The 21804-nt window shown below is 36.7% G+C and overlaps 1 protein-coding gene across 1 annotated transcript in view; it reads left to right on the top strand.

Moving 5' to 3' along the window:
- Positions 1 to 3699: 3699 nt before the first annotated feature.
- Positions 3700 to 21804, top strand: part of LOC149831665 (uncharacterized) — an 82919-nt gene continuing 64814 nt past the window's right edge. The window contains exons 1-12 of the mRNA XM_090014054.1: positions 3700 to 4164; positions 5279 to 5381; positions 6830 to 6899; positions 6999 to 7037; positions 7201 to 7318; positions 7428 to 7485; positions 8686 to 8750; positions 8959 to 8965; positions 9061 to 9121; positions 10176 to 10235; positions 10338 to 10357; positions 10447 to 10512. Coding sequence (XP_089870180.1) covers positions 4070 to 4164; positions 5279 to 5381; positions 6830 to 6899; positions 6999 to 7037; positions 7201 to 7318; positions 7428 to 7485; positions 8686 to 8750; positions 8959 to 8965; positions 9061 to 9121; positions 10176 to 10235; positions 10338 to 10357; positions 10447 to 10512 — 762 coding nt within the window. The 5' untranslated portion in view covers positions 3700 to 4069. The remainder of the gene's footprint in view (positions 4165 to 5278; positions 5382 to 6829; positions 6900 to 6998; positions 7038 to 7200; positions 7319 to 7427; positions 7486 to 8685; positions 8751 to 8958; positions 8966 to 9060; positions 9122 to 10175; positions 10236 to 10337; positions 10358 to 10446; positions 10513 to 21804) is intronic.

Below are 21804 nucleotides of genomic sequence, written 5' to 3'. Positions count from 1 at the left end.
TCAGGACGAGGAGAATCGTTGACTGACGGCGCCATTATCCAAAAGCCTGACGTGGCCACGTGGGCCTCTCAAGCTTCGGGTTCGGACCTGAACCAACCCCAATAGGTCCGTATCCGGATCTGATTTTTAGGTGGCGGTATTGGGTCCGCTGGGCATAGAGACAAAACGAGATCCAGGTTTCAATATAAATGCCATATATCGTGTTTTTATGTGATATTTTCAATGGCCGATATAATATCGAAAATGATATTTCCAAATATCGCCGATTTATGAAAAATGATATCCTGGAAATACCATGATATAAATTTGTGCTTATATCTACGTAACAATAATTCGGGATTCAGGTTCGACTAGAAAGGTCAATTTTTTTTTTCAAGAATGAAACACGAGGACACTGAATTTTTTAATCAATGAAAAACTAATTTTGAATATTTTAACTTAAAAAACAAACTTTTTATTGAAATAAAATAAAAATACTAAAATAAGGCCCATCTGAATTCATGTGTCTAGGTGTCACACAGCCAAAATGTCGTGTCCCTGTGATATAGACTTATATCATGATATACTTTTTTTATGACAAGAAACCCTCACCAAGAACGGAATCACTTAATTTGCTCACCACACCACCTAAAAGGCACCCCCGCATACGCTATGGGAGTCAAACCTGGGACGAAGAGGTCAGCACCTTCTTCCCATGCTCATTGCCACCGGAGCTACCTGAGTAACATGATAAAAGTTTGCAATATTTTATACATTATTTGTATATATTTATAAAGGTTGATATTTCTCAAGATTTTTGGGAAAATCAAAATTTTCAAATTATTGTAAGATTTTACCTTTTCCCAGAATTTTCTGAGAAAAAAGATTGTGACATGATCACAAAACCAATCACGTGAAATCTTAATTTCTATGTTTTCAATGAAAAATATCAAATCTCAATTCGAATCCAGATGGGTCATATACTTGACGCCCTGAACCCTGATTCATATTGGATCTTATTTGGGTTAAAATTCTGTCATATCCAACCCATTGGCAGGCCAACCTGAGAGGTGAAAACAAATTTCCTAGTTCCGGGCTGAATCTGGCATGTGGATCTATAAATATGGCAGTTAGGGTATTCGGTTCCAGCTTAGGTCTATATCCTATTGGATCTAGGAGAATATGCGGGTCGGACTGCGATTGCACATGGGTCGGAGTTGGCCAGGGTGTCTTCTAGTGCATGCTATCCGCCATTATTAACGAACCAAGATCGGACACTTTTGAATCTATATTTTTAGATCCACCTTGTGTCATGATTTGAATTGGATATGGTTCACCAATAGTTTGATCCAATCTGGAATCAGTGGTGATCTGATACGTTTATTTGATCCTAAAAGACGGACTCAATAATAGTGTAGCTTGTTTGGACCTGGTCCCAACTATCCCCTCTTGTTCCAGCAATTTTCTAGCAACCAGGCCGTTGTATCATGAATCTTGTCGACATACTATAGCCAAAGTGACATTATTATTTATGTTTCCTTGTGACTTACTTTGTACATGTGTATCTAAAGTCTATTTTGCTTTGGTTGAGTCTTAATGTAAGTGTTGAGTCATTTATAACTTTTTTCGAGCTACCGTTGCACTTTGGTTCAGGTTGATCAATGCCTTGAAGGGTTAATCCATAGATCTGAACTTCAATGAGTCTGTGGGCAAAAATGTTAATGAATGCAAAATGCATTGAGCTTTCTTTTGTTCACCCTCGTTATGATTACTTTCAAGTTATTGCAATTTCTCTCCCTCTCTTTTCTTGTGCTCTCTTGCACTCTGAGTTATCTAAGCTTCCTCAAGCGACAAACGAGCAATCGAAAAGCTTATGGCGGTAAGGTAAGGAATGATCGTTGTGCCGCACCAGCCTATTGAAGAAATAGGCTCGTGATAAGTGGTATCAGTGTCCGTTCTCAAGCTGAAGAAGGGACTCTGGAGTCCATGTCAAGAGATGCGTCGATAGGCCACAATTTATGAGCAAGACATCATGGCGCTCCAATACAACTTGCGTAGCACCAAAGGTAAGGCAACATAAACTCTTGCATGTATGAACAAAAAAACAAGAACTATATAAGCATCCTCAATAAAGATTTATACATGTTAAAGGAAGAAATCCAGAATATAAAATCCCAGACAAAACGCAGGGCAAAGGTCCAAACTTTAAATTAACCTAGACCATGCCAGTAAATCACCAATCAAATCATGCCAATAAGTATGATGCAGCGTCTGCACACACACGATTTCTAATAAAAGAAAACTAATCATGCTCACCACTGAAAATAACCCAGAATATATATATATATATATATATATATATATATATATATATATATATATATATATATATATATATATATATATATATATATATATCCAATCACAGTCATTATTTTTAGAACTAAGAAACCATTCAAATTTCCTTAACTGAAAATAATCAACTTTGAAAATAAATTTCGCATACTCGATCGTGACATATTTATGAACTCAAACTCAATATAACCATCAATCCAACAGATCGAACTACAATCAGTGTGAACTCCATTTATGAAAAAAAAATGCAGATAAAAATATATAAGCCCAATAAATCTATTTCAAATAGAAATATTCTTGATTATAACCCAACTTGAATCTGATTTTTTGGCAAATTCTTTGAGTTAAAAAAAAAAAACTAACAAAAAATCATATTATACATTGTAAGAAGGAATCAAAAAAGGATTTTTTATGCGATAATTGCTCAGCCAAACAAGGTATGTAGATGCTATTAAAAACCATAGAAAGTAACACACGTCTCTACCCTAAACCCATCGATTCTAAAGAAATCCAGAAAATATGCAACACTATATTGGCTTCCATTATATTCTGCAATTTTTTCTTAAACCTATGCATAATCGACTTCTTTCTACTGGGTTAAGAGAAAGGCCCATACCTTATATGCTGTGATTCAAACTGCGACGAAGAAGAAGACGGTATTGGTGAAGAGGCGAGTAAGCTGCAGCCTTCTTCCCGTCACTCGTTGCTCTCTCTCTATCTCTCTCGATTCACCCTTCTCTCTCTCTCTCTCTCAAGGTTGTGACTTGAGAGAGAGAGCTTCACGTCATTTTATAAAAACAAAACTTCTCATATAAGGAGGAAAAGTCTTTTTTTTTGAAAAAGAAAGTCTTCTATTTCTTTAAGGAAGGAACGTCACTACCTATCAAATCTCCTTTTTAATATATATATTTTATATTATTGTTATAGTTACTATCAATATTATTACACCTTATTTATCTTAAAATTAGATGGACCATGGATCTGAGTCTACGATCCATATTGGAATCCAACGTTGCATCAGCTCATATTATACATATTATATATTATTTTAACTCAAACAACAAAAAATATAATTATTTAAGTAAAAATAACATTTATAAATTTTTTAAAACCCACGATGTTTATGACATATTACATATACTCTCAGGTAAATGGTTAGAATTTATCCATATTTTTATTGGATGTAGACTGATCCTAACCGTCGAGATGCATCAGTTGAACGGCTAAGATCAACCTAGGATCCTCCGACATGATGTGTCAGGGCAAGATCCTTTTAAACAACACTCCTTGGTACGTCCGTCTCTCTCCCCGTGAAAACCCAAGGCAGTATAAATACCATCCAAACCTTTCTCCTCTGCCCGTGGAGACTGCGCGCCACGTCTCTCTCTCTCTCTCTCTCGCGCGCGCATGAGCTTCTCTTCTTCACTGTAATAGCGGTTTTCCCGGAAGCCGAGGGGCAGTTTTCCGGTTCGTTTGAAAACCAGCAAAAAAGGAGACGACCAGAAAGGAAAGACAGGGAAAAGAAGGAAATAAGTGACGGATTAGCGGAGAAGGAAGAATCTATCGAGGCGCCAGATCTGCGCCATTCGATCCTTTTCCTTTATTCTTTAGATCAATGCGCTTGCCGCCGTATGCTTTTCTTAGCGCGCGGACCAACCGATCGATGCGTTTCTCGTCAAGATCGTCCGGACTGCTTCTTCGATTCGAGATTTGGAGGGATTGATTCTGTGGAGAAATGGAGGTTTCCGTCCGTGCGTCAATCGTCGTATTCTTCTTTTTCGTCGTTTCTTCCGTTCCCGTGATCTCTGTGCCAGATGATTTCCGTCGGGCGTAAGTATTTGTTTTCTTTGCTGCTGCTTCGCTTCTGCAGAATTTTTTGCTGTTCTCTTGTTCCTTGTCAAAATGCTGGATGCGTTTCTGTGTAATAACATGAAAAATTAAGGTTTTTGATCGCTTTTTGAATGTCTGAAGCTTTCTGTTTCAGTTCGATGACGATTCTTTTGCTCTTGTTTGAATTTTTTTGAATATTTGTTGCATACTGACTCTTGTTGAAAATGGTAAATGATGACAGCTCTCAATTTGTGACTTAATTGTGTTGTCTTTATAGTCGGATTAGGTTGGTTTTCGTGCGAATTTGAGACTTCCGATGGTTTGTTCTAGTGACTTTTGTTCTGGACGAATAAATTGGTTGCAAGTAGGCATGCTAGGTATTGTCCACTTAAGGAGAAATTAGGGGTCGACGATGGGAGTTTACAAATGCATTATCCAAGTCGAATGGATTAATTGTGTTGATAGTGGCATATCAAATTGGATTGTGTAATAGACCAGCATTGGAAAGAGAGTAGTTTGTTTTGGTTGAACACAAATACAGATGTATGGGGAAGCTGTGAAGCATCACGAGTCGATTGTTCTGTCTGTTCCTCGATTTTTTAAAGCAATATAGTAATAGAAAAACATCCCAACTTTCTCAGGCCTTGCTAGAAGATGAAACAAACTTCCAGTTGAAGAGTTGTATTCAAACATTCACACAACCCCTACATGTGCATCTATACAACTGAAAGACTATATCCTATAAACACTCATAGTTTTCAAAATAAATATGCTAGGCGTACGTTGAAGAACAAGCATGGATGCTGGTTGCATAGACATTTATACCACCTTTGGGTATTCTTGAACTTTGGCATGTTGAGCTTGCCTTTTGCAGATATTATACTATTTTCATCTAGCAGTATTTAGGTCTTGAGATGGCGATGAGTTTTATCCGGACTTGCTCATATCTTCATCTTTTACATGGCATCCGTTCTTGCTTGCATCATGCTATTTCTACTATTATTATTATTATTTTTAATTTTTTTCCTTCCTGTTATTGCATTGTTGGTATGATCTTGTTGCCTTTTGCACCATTGAGTCGTCTGGGTGCTTACTACTGGTACTTTATTTGCAGATTCCCAATCGTGGAGCCTGATCCTGGACATACAAAGCTTCGTATTGCAAAGGAGGGGTTAGAAGAAATGGAAAAAATAACCAACCCTATTGCAGCTGTTGCAGTAAGTTAGATATCAGGTTTTTGTTTAACATTTGTAATGCTTGTTGAATGCTGTAATTCATGATATTGCTTTCTAAGATCTACAACGTTTTGGTTGTGAAAGTCTTGTTTTCAAAGATGATTAATGTTCATTTGATTAGCTAGCTGTGATTCTTCCATAGCGGTACTCTTATGTGCCTTATCTGAGTGCTTATGCTTACGTGCTCTCTCTCTCCCTCTCAACCTTGGCACTGTGTTGCAGCATCTTTCCATTGGAAATAACTGTCTCTCTCTCTCTCTCTGTGGAAGTTGTTGAATATGTGTTGGTTCGCTAGTGTGGACAAAAACGTTGTAAAGGGGAATATGGTACAGTAACTTCCAACTCATAATTAACCTTCAATGATTGAGAAAATTACTAAGTAGGTAGGAAGTGAGGAGAAACTAGAAAGTATGCAGCAAATGATTCGAAACCTGTTCGGGTGCATGATATAGGTGAGAAAGAGACCAATAAGTTGCTTCTACTAGTTATGTGCTTTATGAGGAGATGGTAAGATTCCCTTGCTACATGGCAGAAGTACATTAAACAACTCTAAACGGGCCAATGGCAAATTCTAAGAAGGATTTGAGGTTTGAAGGTTATGAAATTCAGAAAGTGTCTTGTCTTTTTAAATAAATGAACTGCAATAGATTTATCTTCTCATAAAGATGTACATAGCTGTGATAAACACAGACACAAATATTGGTCTTGGCTACATAGATTGGCAAGGCAAATCTCCTGATAATATAGGTTTTCTCGGGAAAAATCTCGGCACTTAAAGAATTTAAAAAAATATAAAATAGCAGAAATAGGTAAGAAAATAATATGTTTAGATAATACAATACACATGTATAAAATATAATAAAATAAATAAGTAAACAGTACAAAAGAAGGAAGAAAAAACATATCTAAAATATAGAAAAGAAAAAATAACTGACAATATCACAATATTATTGCAATAGAATCTTTTGTGAAAATATGACGATATTTTACCTTTGAAATTGCTTTTCCAAAAAATGTTTTATAAAGTCTATATTTTCGATTTATCGGTGATATCTGTGACGAGAGATAAACATCAGTGTACTCCTTGCAATTAGAGTATATTTGTTGTTTTGTGATTAGTAGTATTTTCAAGGTTTGAAAAGTTCAGTCTTTTAGTTATATTTATTTAATAAGGTTGGATTTATACATTTGGTATGAAGAAACTGGATATTCACTGATAGCATTTGTTTCTTATCATGGACCCATTGGGCATGGTGGCTGGCAGTGTGGATGTATTTAAAATTCGAATAGCTGTTGGGCTTCATAGGCATGAGCACCTGTACTAATGCTTGCCCTTTTGTGTGTGTGATCGGTTGAATACACACTTGTGTGCATCTCTGTGTGTGTATGCTCCATTTAAGTGCTTAGAAAAAATATTATTGTTGTTTCAGGTTATTGGTCCTTACCGTTCTGGAAAATCCTTTCTTCTAAATCAACTTCTCTCTCTTTCATGTTATGAAGGTCTGTGTTTTATTTATCCAAAACCCGATATTTGGTCTCTAACTTTTTAGCTTTGTATTTTCATGCCTTCTGATTGTTACGTTGTTTTGAGAATTGCAGGTTTTGGTGTTGGCCATATGCGTGATACAAAAACGAAAGGTATGGGAGCAAGATTTTTATAAACATTTCTAGTTGATCATATCTCCTTATTGACTGGCTTCTTGTGAATGAGCTGAACATTCTTACCCCCTTGGTTGGTAGACCAGAATTTTCTGATGTTCTTCCTGATCGTTGATTGTTGACATTCTTTCTGTTATTTCAGGGATATGGGTATGGGGCATTCCTCTGGAGATGGTTATTGATGGGGTGAAAACATCCGTGGTATACCTTGATACAGAAGGATTTGAAAGTGTCGGTAAATCAAATGTGTATGATGACCGGTAAGTTTATGATTTAGGTCATCTTGACATGATACAGGCTCATTGCAGCATTAAACTCACTATTTTCTACATTTTATGGTTCCTAATATGGTGCACAATTGAGCTGCAGGATCTTTGCTCTTGCTACTGTTATGAGTTCCGTGCTTATATACAATCTTCCTGAAACGGTGTGTTCTTTTGGCTGTGATTTGTTTAGCTTGATTGGCTATATGTCTCTGTCAGTCTCTGCCTATGTCACATGGGTGCGGGTGCGGGGATTCGGCACTTCCAAAAAACCCGGGTGCGGGGGTGCGGCAGGGGCAAAAATGTATATATATATATATATATATATATATATATATATATATATATAGAAGGGGTCGGGGGTTCCCCCGGTGCGGGTCGGGGTTCAGTTTTTTTTGCTGGTGTGTTTGTTTGAAGACTTCTTACCCACGTTCTGCTTGTTGTGTACTTTAGCTCAACGGGACAAAATTGATGAACCGAAAGGATTGGCAATCTGATCGACCCAACCTGCTGCGTTCTGCTGACTGTCATGATTCAATCATGTCTGAAACTCCCTGGTCTTCACGAAAAAAAAATATAAGCGAAAGGTTTGACGTGGTTTGTTGGAGAGAGCGTCTTCACGAGGCCTACGGCGCCACTGCCACGTCACTGCCTAGCGTTCTTCAAATTTTATTTTATATACAGTTGCACACAGATGACAGCTAAAAGAAATTTATTGGATTTGACATGTGGAAAAGAGAGGTCTACACAAGGCTACGGCTAGAGCACCCATCTTGTCAGGAGAAAAGTGAATACTAATAGCCACCAAGGCTCTACCACCACCATTATCATTTATTATGGAGAGAGAAAATCCTTGACGAAAAAGGATTTTGTTGGTTGAAGCATAAAGACTTCAAAAGGCTCTTAAATTTTGGTTTTAATTTTTGAGGAAGATGGATCATCATTTCCAAGTTAACAGTATGTTTTCCAACGCTGTGAATTAATTGTTTGGAGGCAGGAATAGCATGGGATGCCAACAAAGCTCGTCAGATGTTGTGGATACAAGTGCCCATTTATAAAACAAGAGCAGCACAGCTGTCCAATTTTTTTTTTTAAAAATTATGTAGCCCATTTCGTAGGGCAAATTTTTTTTAAAAAAAAAATCCAAACAAAAATGGACCGAAATGACCCTGGGTGCGGTCAATGCACCCAGGATTGGGTTGACCGCACCCGGTGCCGCACCCGCACCCGCATCGAGTCGCGTCGACGCGGGTGCGGCACCCTGCTAGCCGAATCCCTGTGACATAGGTCTCTGCGTATACTTGGTGTCATTGAAACTTGTCTGTTGCTTATGTATGTTTTATCTCTCGGATGTGGAATTTTAGATACGTGAGGCTGACATATCTCGATTATCTTTTGCGGTGGAGCTTGCTGAAGAGTTCTACGGAAGGTTTGTGCCCCATGGAAAGGTTTCTTGTATAAACAGACATGCATTCACTCTTCACCTACACACACACACAAAAAAAAAACATGTAAAACACCCAAATGCATGCAAAGGTTTACAATGCAAGTTGGTGTACCATATTTGCTGCATACATATTAATGTAACTAACAGTTTTTGTGGTTTGTTTTCTCTGCTGCAATTTCTGGGTGACTAGAGTTAAGGTGATTTTTGGATCCCATTATGTGATTTTATGTTCATTGGAACAAATGATATAATTTGGTTTCTATACACTTTTGATTGATTTGACATTCTGTAGGGACAAGATGTGGCATTTGAGCCAGCTAAGCTATTGTGGCTAATTCAACGGGATTTTCTTCGTAAGTTTGAAGTGGTTCTCGAAAAAAGTTATTCAGCCATATGACATGTAGATTTTCTCCTCCATAACGTCCAACAATTTAAAATCAGCAAATATTTATTGGTCTTGCACCTGGGATAAAATTGTCCATGCACTTTTTTATGCTTTCTACGTTCTCTACATATTTTCTAGGTGGCATTGCATGTATTCTCTTTTCGAGCTGCTAAACTTGGCCTTTTGTAATTTGCACTATGATGCATTTTTGGACTCTGGCTGCTTGGACATCATCAGAATTCATCTTTATCTAACTAAAAAATATGTGATAGGAGCTTTTTTGTTCACTTGATATGTCTGTGATGTGTGGTTTTGGCTATTTCTTCTTCCTATGTTAAATTTTCCTCTTTTCTTTCTCAGACTTCACTTCCAGCTTATGTTTCTTCTTCCATTCCTCTCTTTCAGGTTTCACTATCTTATTTTCAGTTTTATTTCTGATGCACCATTCAATCAAGATTTGTTTGCCATTTCCTGGATATATATGGCAAACAATGAACTTCGTTTTTATATTATTTATGTTGAAGAATTTGCTCCATTGGCACAGTCATGATACTTGAAAATATAATGGGAAATAAGCTTTTTATTGAACCTAGTTATAGGTGATATATTTGAATGAAATTGGTGTAATTTGACATAAGCGATTGGCAATTGGTGAAGTTACTTAAGAAATAACAGACAGGAAATGCAAAGTGATGAGAGGAGCAATGACAATATTTAAGAAATGACAGGCAGGAAATGCAAAGTAATGGGAGGAGTACATGAAAGTAGTTGATTTCATTGTCGTATAGTTATTTGTGATCATTTTGATAGTATTGAAGGGTTGGTGCAATGCACAAACAGCTTGCCACTCTAATTTTTATAATAAACTTGGGTGTTCAATTTGGCTTTAAAAGGGATGGGAAAGTGGCTTGATGATCATTTTCCATGTACTTTGAGCTTGTTTATGATCTGTCTGTTTTTGCATGAATGTGCATGTGTGTAATACCTGTCAAAGGTTCTCATTAGGATGATATGTTCTACAGAAGGCAAATCTGTTCAAGAAATGGTTAATGAAGCACTTCATAGGGTCCCCAATTACAATGGTCAGTTTGGACTTTGAGCAACACTTTGTATCACAGAATCTATGTGTCCTACCTCATACAAAGAGTTAACTTGAATTGATATATGTGCATGCTTTCTTGCAGGTGATCAAAATATTGAACAGGTAATATTCTTTAGACTTTTATCCTTGTAGTAATTTAGGATTGTTGACATATGTACATCTGAGGTATTGGTTGGTTTGTGGTTAATCAGGTAAACCAGATACGTGATTCTTTGGAAATTATGGGTGACAATAGCACAGCATTTAGCTTACCACAGGTGCCCTTTATTTCTTTACAGAAACTGTAATGTGTTTCTTATTAAGAATATTTTCCATTTTTGGTGTTTTTGGAAGCTCATGCAGCTGCTCATTGTTTTCTCCTTTTTGGAACCATTATTCTGTCAAATTGGTTAATCCAGGTTTCTCAATGTCAATTCTAAAGCTCTGCGTTCACATATATGCTTGTTGAAGTTTAGTAGGATGAGATCAAAATTAGAAGCAAAGTTGGTGCTGTTAAGATAAGCTTCTAATATATATATGTATGTCCATATGTATGTAAACTGGAATACCCATTAGGGGTATTCCAGTCATTTTACATTGTAATAGGAGTCAACCCATTAGGGGTTGACTGTTTATTGTTTGTTTTTGTAGTTTCCATTTTGTACAGTGATTGGGACAGCTCCAACTAGCTTTTGGAGACTGTTGGGAGCAGCCCAACAGCTAGTTGGCTAGTTGGGCTGCTCCCTATGTTCCTTGTCTATTATAAATAGGGCTTCAAGCCCTTGTATACTCTAATGCATTTTGAGCATTTTATAAAATGCAAAAACATTTATTTTACCCTTGTGTGGGTAGTGTGGCTTGATCAATCAAGTGTTCTTCTTGGATTAGTTGTATTCTTGTAAGTCTATAAGTGACACTTGTTTGCTTTTGTTTCATTTCATTACATGGTTTCAGAGCTTTGGTACTCTTGAGTTGTTATTCATTCTAAAAGGCCAAGAAGAAGATCGTGAGATTGGTGGAGCATCGGTTCGTGGGATTGTTGCATCGGAAAGCGCACTATCAATGATCTCAACAAAATTTTTGCCATCTTCCTCTTTCTCTCTCCCTCTCTTTCTCATTATTGTAAAACATGGAGGATGAAAAAGAAGTGATCGTCTCCATTCCCGTGCAACTCAATGATACTAACTATGTGATGTGGGCATCCATAGTGAAAATTAAATATGAGAAAATGGTCTATTGGGTTTGGTTGATGGCACAGAAAGAGGGCCTAAACTTATACTTACCAAGATTGAGAATGGAAAGGAAGTGACTCTTCGAGGAGAAGAGATATCTAAGGCAGTCACCGAATATAAGAAAAAATAGAAAGAGTGGAGGATTGGTCATTCTAAGATAATTGTATGGCTCATCAATATTGTTGATATCAAAAAATGCTCTAGCTTAGCGAAATTTGACTTTGCTAATGATGCATGAAAGTATCTTAAAGATATGTATAGTCTCAATGATATTGCTGTTAAAATATTATCCTTAAATGTACATATATATATGTATACGTATCTCTATTTATATATATATATATATATATATATATATATATATATATATATATATATATATATTCTCTTCCTAAAATACCCTAAAGGGTATTCTTGTAATTTTCTATTTTACGCATATTTCAATTGGAATATGCATTGTAATTTTCTTTTTCTTTTTTTTCTTTTTTGTTTTTTTATTCTTGAATTTCGTACCATATTGGGGGCCTCCCAATAGAGACGTTGGGAGCCCCCAACCGTCACAAATGTAACCGTTGGGGGCTCTCCAACGTCTCCTTTGGGAGCCCCCAATGTGGTCCCTTTGTGAGTGTATAAATAGGGGTGTTCCCTTCTTGTATTTAGTAAGCTTGAGAGATTCAAGCATTTTCTCTTTTCTATAAAATACATGCCTTAGTGCATGTTTGCTACTTTTACGCTTTTGTGCGTATTTTGTTCAAGTGTTGTGTGAGTGCATTCGTGCACATCTTTTATAAAGTATTTGTGCTTGTATACGTATTGTCTCTTCATAAACAATTTTACATGGTATCAGAGCTAGGTTGGTGATAGAGGATCGCGGGATTCCTTGTTTTCGGGTGTCTCGAAAAACGTGCCATTGGTGTTTTAAAGATTGAAGTGGTGGATCTTGCTTCTCCAATATTTTAGAAGAATCTTGTGCAAGTAAAGCCTAAAGATTTTCTCTTGGTACGATTTTCTTCCTCTATCTTTACTCTCTAATGGGCGAAAAAGAGTCCTCTCCTCTCGGCTTTAAACTAAATGGTTCCAACTATCATATTTGGGTCGGAAACATGGAGGCCCACATAAAAGGGAAGGGTTTGTGGGGACAATCGTACCAAGAGAAAATCGCACAATCCTGGAACCCGAACCAAAGATTACTATTGTTAAAGATGGAGAAATCAACATTCTTGAGGGAGATGAAAGAACCAAAGCGCTTTGGGGATTACTCTAAGAAACATGACGAATGGGAAATGAAGAATTTTAAGATTCTTTCTTGGGTTTTTTCGTCGGTTGAAACCAAGATTAATGCCAATATTATCAAGTTCAAGAAAGCTTTGGAAGTTGGGTATTATCTTGAAAAAATGTATACCTCAAGAGACCTATCACACAAGTATTACCTCCAAAAGAAAGCTCTTACTCTTCAACAAGGTGACATGACTATTAGAGAATATTTCGCCGACCTTTCTTCTATTTGGGATGAGCTTGTTATGCTCGAGCCTAAATGGAGTGGAGAAGCAATTGAACTTCGTCACAAGCAACTTGAAGAAGATCGGTTCTTCAACTTCTTGAATGAGCTAAGGCCCAAATTTGAGCAAATAAGGTCATCTCTTTTATCATCTTTTACTCTTCCCTCTCTTGAAGATGTTCTCACCAAGTTAAGTGGTGAAGAGACTCGTATGGGTTTAAGTAACAACAACAACAACAACAACAACTACGCCTTCATCCCAAAACAATTGGGGTCAGCGATATGAACCAAAAAAGAAATTCATTTTGGGTCTTCCACATGAATCATTTTCCTCCAATCATTTCTATCCAACGCCATGTCCTCGGTGAGGTTCAAAGCATTCATATCCTTTCCTATCATCTCCATCCAAGTCTTCCTAGGCCTACCCCGACCTCTTTTAACTAATATATTTTCCCATTTCTCCAACCTTCTAACTGGAGCATCATTAGGCCTTCGCCGAATATGTCCAAACCACCGTAAACGATTCTCTCGCATCTTATTTTCAATGGGTGCAACACCTACCTTCTTACGTATCTCTTCGTTCCGAATCTTATCTTTTATTGTATTTCCACACATCCATCTAAGCATCCGCATCTCAGCTACACTCATTTTTTGAATATGATGTCTCTTGGCAGCCCAACATTCCGTACCATATAGTAAAGCGGGTCTAATAGTCGTCCGATAAAACTTTCCCTTCAACCGCAATGGCATTCTACGATCGCACAGCACTCCAGTAGCACTTTTCCATTTCATCCACCCAACCTTTATCCTATGATTTACATCTCCATCAATTTCTCCATACTTTTGAATGATGGATCCCAAATATTTGAAATAATCATTCACCGGTATATCTTGCTCACCAAGCTTCACTACACTCCCATCACTACTTCGTTGCTTACTAAACCGACATTCCATATATTCAGTCTTACTCTTACTCAACTTAAAACCTCTAGCTTCCAATGTCTGTCTCCATAATTCTAACTTAGCATTAACCCCAGCTCTAGACTCATCAATCAAAACAATATCATCAGCAAACAACATACACCATGGTACATTTTCTTGAATTGATCTCGTAAGCTCATCCATCACTATCGCAAATAGGAAAGGGCTTAAAGCAGATCCTTGATGTAACCCAACCGTTATCGGAAAATTGGTTGTCACCCCTCCACAAGTGCGGACATTGGTTACTACTCCTTCATACATATCTTTAATTATACTAATGTACTTAAGAGAAACACCTTTCTTCATCATTGTCCACCAGAGAACGTCCCTAGGTACTCTATCGTATGCCTTCTCTAAATCAATAAAAACCATATGCAAATCTTTGTTCCTCTCTCTATATCTTTCAATAAGTTGTCTAAGAAGATGTATAGCTTCCATAGTTGATCTTCCAGGCATAAAACCAAATTGATTCTCCGATATCATGACAACCTTCCTCAACCTAGACTCAATCACCCTCTCCCAAAGTTTCATAGTATGACTCATGAGTTTTATACCACGATAGTTTGTGCAATCTTGTATATCACCCTTATTCTTATATAAAGGCACCAAAGTACTCTTCCTCCACTCATTAGGCATCTTATTTGTTCGCCAAATCAAGTTAAAAAGATTTGTCAACCATTCTAAACCTTTCTCTCCCAAGCATTTCCAAGCCTCGATAGGTATACCATCTGGGCCAACTGCCCTTCTTGATTTCATTTTCTTCAAAGCCTCTGCAATTTCTTTCTTTTGAATCTTGCGCATGAAGTCACGATTTATCTCATGAAAAGGAATGGAGAAGTCTCCAAGATCTTGAGCATGACTATCATTAAATAGCTTATCAAAATAATCTTTCCATCTCTCCTTAATCTCCTCATCTTTGACTAAAACCCTTTGCGTTTCATCTTTGATACATCTAACCATACCCAAATCCTTCGATTTCCTATCTCTCATCTTTGCAAGCCTATAAATATCCTTCTCGCCTTCTTTGGTATCCAACTTGTCATAAACCTCCTTATATACCTTAGCCCTCGCGTTTCGAACAACTTTTTTAGCTTCCTTCTTTGCTATCATATACTTCTCCAAATTCTCATTATCACGACTCTTACTTAGATTTCTATAACACTCTCTTTTAACCTTAATAGCTAATTTGACATCCTCGTTCCACCATGATGTATCCTTACCTAGTGTTTGCTAAGATCATATCATAGGACAAACAAAAATCTAAAATCCTTTCTCCACTTTCATTTCTTTCTCCTATACCATAGCCTCCATGGATATTCTCAAATCCCTCCCTACTAATGCCTACATGTCCATTAAGGTCACCGCCGATGAAAAGCTTTTCTCCATAAGATGTCTCTTGTACTACTCCATCTAAATCTTCCCAAAATTGATGCTTAATGGAATCATCTAAACCTACTTGAGGTGCATAAACACTAATAATATTAATAATATCCGTACCTAATACTAATTTAATAAGTAAAATTCTATCACCCTTCCTACGGACCTCAACTACATTATCTATAAACTCACGACTCATAACAATCCCTACTCCATTCCTATTCCTATTTATTCCTGTATACCAAATCTTATATCCCCAAGGTTCTATCACTTTAGCTTTCTCACCTACCCATTTGGTCTCTTGAAGACATAAAATATCAATCTTTCTCCTACACATAACATCTACTAACTCTACCAACTTACCAGTTAAAGACCCTATGTTCCAAGTGGCTAACCTAATTTTATGGTCTTGGACTAACTTCTTTACCCCCACCCGTCCAACAAAGTGAGGGAACCCTTGCCTATTTGACACCACACCCGGGCGCCGGTGTGACGCGTCACTTTTGGGCGACGACCTAGCAACCCTTGCACATTTATCACTGCCTCCGGGCCTAGAGAGTACAGCGCGTCGCTCAGTAGGGAACGCCCCAACGAAATTCTCATATTGGTTCATTTTCATAGGATATGACAAAGTTTTTATGCTGGCTGTCACAGGCCTACCGCAACCCTCCTCCTTTATCCGGGCTTGGGACCGGCAGTGTATAACTACACAGGCGGAGTTTCGTATGGGTTTAAGTAAACAAGGATTAAATGTTCTTGCCGTTCCTTATAATTATGAAGAAAAGGATGGGGTCAATGCCGTATCAAGACCCGGCAACAATGTAAAAACCTATCGTCCTCCTTATTTTAAACCACAAAATCAAGTTGAAAATATTGGGCAAAGAGGAAAAAAAGGACTATAGCAAAATTATTTGTCATTTCTGTAAAGAACCTGGGTATATCAAGCCCATATGTCCCAAATGGAAGAAGCTTCTTGCCATGGCCACCACCAGTACACCGCAGAAGGAGGAGGCATCTTAAGTGTACCTCTCTCTCTAAGTCAAATAGTAGAAGCTCTTCAACCTCTCCTCAAGGGAGCTACATCAGGTGTTGCCATGTCTACCTCTTCCCCCCAGGTAAAGTCTCTTGGCTTTTGGACTCCGGTGCATCCTTTCATATGTCCCCAAACATATATTCTCTCTCCGATTATTAAAAAAATATTTCTCCATCTTTTGTTTCCACTGCAGATGGAACCTCACTTGAAATTAAAGGCATAGGTAATTTTGAAACTCAAGATTTTTTTATTCCAAAAATTAGATTTATACCTAAGCTAAACTTAAATCTTCTATCTGTTTCTCAACTCTCGGACCATGGTTGCAGTATTAAATTCTCTTTTGATAAATGTTTAATACAAGATTACCGGTCCGGGAAATTGATTGGGGAAGACTTTAGAAAATGAGACTTATACTATATGGACTCTCTTCAAGTTCCAAAAACTTTTTGTAATGTCGCCCGACACAAAGATGTAAATGTGTGGCACAAAAAACTTGGTCATCCTAATATCACCACTATAAAAGTTCATTTTCTTGTAAAGAGTGCATTCTGGGAAAAATGCGAAGTTTGCCTTTTGAGCAAAAAACTATGTTCTCTTCTAAACCTTTCAAAATTGTTCATTCAGATGTTTAGGGACCCACACCAGTTGTTTCAAAAGGAGGCTTTTCTTATTATGTAATTTTTGTGGATGATTTCTCCAGATATTCATGGATTTATTTTCTTAAGTATAAGCATGAAGTTTTTTCATGTTTTAAAACTTTTCATATAATGATCAAGAATCAATTCAACTCTAACATAAAAATATTTAGAAGTGATTCTGGAGGAGAATATCTCTTCAATCAGTTTAAGGAATACCTTGAGAATAGTGGTATTATTCATCAAAGGTCCTCTCCTAAAACCCCTCAACAAAATGGGTTGGCCGAAAGGAAACATAGGCACATCATCGAGACCACTAGGACCCTTCTTATATCTAAAAATATTTCTAAAAACTTTTGGGCCGAAGCAGCTCTTGCTTCTGTGTATCTTATAAATCGCTTACCATCTAGGAATTTGGGGAAGATATCTCCCTTTAAAGTATTACATAAGATAGAACCTGATTATACTAGGTTACAGTCTTTGGTTGTAAGTGTTTTATACTTACAAATAACAATGACAAGCTCTCTCCCAAGGCTATTCCTTGCGCCTTTCTTGGATATTCCAAAACTCAAAAAGGGTTTCGTTGTTATGACCTTAGAAATGATAAGTTATATGTCTCAAGAAATGTGACATTATTAGAAAACGAAAGTTGTTTTGAAAAGGATGTTTCTCAACAAGAAAATGTTTATTCTTTTTTATTTGACTTATTGTCTAGCAATGATGATATATCTAGTGATGATGACGTATCATCAAAACATGATGAGGAAAATGGGGTTGATAATGGTGAATATAACCCACCTAATATCCAAGAAGGTAGAATTTCAAGTGGCCCTATAACCTATTCTCGTAGAAATTAAGATACCTTCAGAAGTGCTATTGATCAATATAGTGAGTCTGTTCCTACTATTGACCACAGAAGATCCGAAAGGAATAGGAGACCTCCAACTGGTTTCGTTTCTTTTGATTCATTTTCACCCAGATATAGGGCTTGCCATAGAAGCTAAAAAACGTATAGAATGACAAGAAGCTATGCAAAATGAACTCAATGCTCTTAGGAAAGCTAAGACATGGGAATTCCAAACTCTACCTATAGGAAAGAAAACTATAGGTTGTCGTTGGGTTTTTAAGGTTAAAACTAAGAGCGATGGATCTCTGGAGAGATACAAAGCTCGCTTAGTCGCAAAAGGGTATGGACAAGAATATGGTATTGATTATGAAGAAACTTTTGTTCCTGTAGCCCGAATGGTTACAATAAGATGTCTTATCACTATTGCGTCTATTAAAAATTGGAACATCTTTCAAATGGATGTGAAAAATGCCTTTTTGAATGATGATCTTAATGAAGAAGTTTATATGGATGCCCCACCAGGCATGAAGATTCCTAAAGATAAAGTTACTGCTTTGTTTACTAGAAAATCTGATGCAGGGATTGTAATATTATTACTCTATGTTGATGATATGTTAATTACAGGTGATGATGTTCAAGGAGTCAAGGGTATTAAGTCTGTCTTGACTTCGAAATTTGAGATGTCAGATTTAGGATTTCTGACATACTTTATGGGAATTAAAGTTGCTTATTCTCGACGTGGTTATTTCTTATCTCAGTCTAAACTTGCTTATGAGATTATTGACAGGTCAGGAATTTCTGATGACAAAGTCTGCGACACTCGTGAAGTCATGGAATAAAAAATGAAAATTGATGATGGAATTCCTCTGACCGACCCTACTCCTTACAAGCAATTGGTAGGCTCGTTGATGTATCTTAGCATCACTCGGCCTGATCTGTCTCATGCTATTCACATAGCCAGTCAGTTTCAACATGCTCCCACAAGTGTTTATATGAGTGTTGTTCTTCGCATCATCAAATAATTAAAGGGAACAGTAAATAAGGGAGTATTTTTATCATATTCTTCTGAATTAAAGTTAATTTCTTATACTGACTCAGATTGGGAAGGTGACCCTAATAACTGTCACTCCACCACTGGCTTTTGTGTCTTTCTAGGTGAGTCACTGATTTTTTGGCGATGTAAAAAGCAACAGAAGGTTTCTCTATCATCCACCGAAGCCGAATATAGAGCCATGGCATCCACTACCATGGAAATTGTATGGATTGGTCGTATATGGGAGTGTTGATCAGAGAACCAACAAAGCTATGCTGTGACAACAAAAGTGCAATTTATATTGCCAAGAATCATACCTTTTATGAGTGAACAAAGCATATAGAGATGGACTGCCATTATGTCAGGGAAGAATACTTGAAGGTCATTGATCTCCCGTACGTGACGTTTGAGTATCAACTAGCAGACTTCTTCACTAAGGTTCTTTGCTCGCCCATATTTAATTTCCTCCTTGACAAACTTGCGGTTATCGCATCGTAAGTTTGAGGGGGGGGGGGTGTTAAAATATTATCCTTAAATGTACATGTATACATATATATACATATATATATATATATAAAAAGATACATATATATATATATATATATATATATATATATATATATATATATATATATATATATATATGTTGTTAGAAAGTATGCGAAAATGAATTGCAAGAATGCATAATGCATTCATAAGGTCCAACATTGAACAAACACAACCCCATAATGGGGAATAACAAAATGGTCCACTAAGGGACACCACAGTAAGCCTACGAAGAGGCATAAGTTACATATGCTTTATTGAATGAGGGCCTAAAAGGCCATACCTTACATGGGGGAATACCCCTCTATTTATACACAAAGAAGTGAGAGAAAGAGTGAGAAAAGAGTGAGAGAGAGAGAACATTGGGAGGCCCAAAAGGAGACTCGTTGGGCCCCCAACTGTCACATTTGTGACCTTTGGGGGTCTAACAACTCCTTTGGTTGGGACCCCAATGCAATGCATTAAATGCATTTTACAATAAATGAAAATAAAAAGGAAAAAGAAAATGTAAAATAAAATACATGTAAAAAGATGTAAAAAGACTAAAATGCCCCTAATGGACAGAATTACAAAAATACCCTTTATCGGGTATGATGAGATAAATACATATATATGTATATATACATATATATGTATATATGATTACATATATTTTAACACCCCCCTCAAACTTTGCGTGGGGATAACGAGAAGTTTGAAGATACAAAAGGAGGGTTCCAGTCTTCAAAAAAATCTTCAATGAAAGTCATCATCATTATAACACATGAAAGAACTTTGCATCTGTCAGCCTTTAACTGTCTTTAATGATCATCCCCAAGCTCCTTTCACGATGTATCATAGATGCTTCATTCATCCCATCTTGAAGATTCTGTGGAACAAGCCAAAAGAACTCAAAGTAAAAAGTACCTTTGTATCTTAATCAAATAAGAGATATCAAAAAATGGATAATAGACCATAACATTGATTAAGAAGGACAATGATTCATAAGATAATTTATGCATTTTGATTGAGTATTTATGCAAAACACGAATTAATCTTAAACATTGATAAAACACACTAAGTTCTCGAAGAAAGATAAGTGCACAAAGGCCATACTAAGAACATTTGACCAAAAAATATCTCCAAGAACCATGTAAAAATGCCTTCAAAGATGTGTACTTCAAGCACCAACACCACAAAGGAATACGTGTCCAAAGACACACCAAGAACACTTGAATAAAAGTACCCAAAGGTACAAAGGGGACACCCACAAATGCAAAAGATTGAATTTCTTAGAATAGGTGAGCACTAAGGCTCCCAAAATCATTCTTACAGAGGGTTTTATCAATATTTGGAAGTAAGGAGTGTGTGCACGGAGAACACTCACAAGTGCACAAAGACACACAAAATATGAGATTTGTATTAAGATTAAGTAAAAAATTTCATGTATTAGAAATATATCTAAGAAGACAATGTTCACATAAGAAAAATTTGCTTCCAAGGGAATCTGTATAAGAGCATACGAAAGAAAGCATGTTTAACACACATAGATCACCAATAGGGAGACATTTTATCAACAAAAGATGAGTTAATGATTTCTCTCACATCTTAGAGAAGAAATTCTATGCCAAACAAATGCCATATGTGAACTTGCAAGGACATGATCTAAAAAACATCCACCCAAGAGTCAAGAGCATAAAAGGAGTGTATAAAACACAAAAGTTCAAAAAGATTTAAGTCCACTTAAAAGGCAAAATAATAACTGTTATTTTAGTAGAGAACCTTACACATTTAGGAACATCTCACTCAAATGATTGCAATTACAAAAACTCATGCATATCAAATACAAAGGTGGCCAAAACCATAAGCACTTAATACGCAGATTAAATGCCAAAAAGTCAATTTAATTTTAAAATATGCATATTAATGCTATGATTCACTTGGATCTTTAAAAGACAAAATATAAATGAAATTTCACAAATTTAAACAATAGTTCATCCACTACAAGCAACTACCTCATTAGTCCTCTAAAACCCACAAATCAAGTGTATAAGCCACTAGAACAAGAACATAATCATAATGCCATTAAAGGCCAAAAGACACACACAAAGGTGTGTATAAACACCTCTTGTCTACGTGTAATAATACTTGAAATGCGTGTATCAACGACAATAACAAGAGAATACACGCCAATATGGACCAAAAGCATCTCTTGTCTTCGCAAAAAGACACTCAAAATCAAGTATGTTCAGCTACTAGAACAAGAGTATCAAGCCAACCATGGGCTAAAACGCAATACATCTCTTGTCTACATAAAATGACACTTGAAATGAGTGAAAGAAGCCAACCATGAGCATACATCTCAGTGACTAGAACAAGGACACAAATGCCAACATGGACTAAAATCAC

The sequence above is a fragment of the Nuphar pumila genome, chromosome 7 (assembly GCF_984573655.1).
Source record: "Nuphar pumila chromosome 7, dmNupPumi1.hap1.1, whole genome shotgun sequence".
Taxonomy (NCBI): Eukaryota; Viridiplantae; Streptophyta; class Magnoliopsida; order Nymphaeales; family Nymphaeaceae; genus Nuphar; species Nuphar pumila.
Note: the sequence above shows the minus strand (reverse complement) of the source record. Positions and strands in the feature narration are given on the sequence as shown.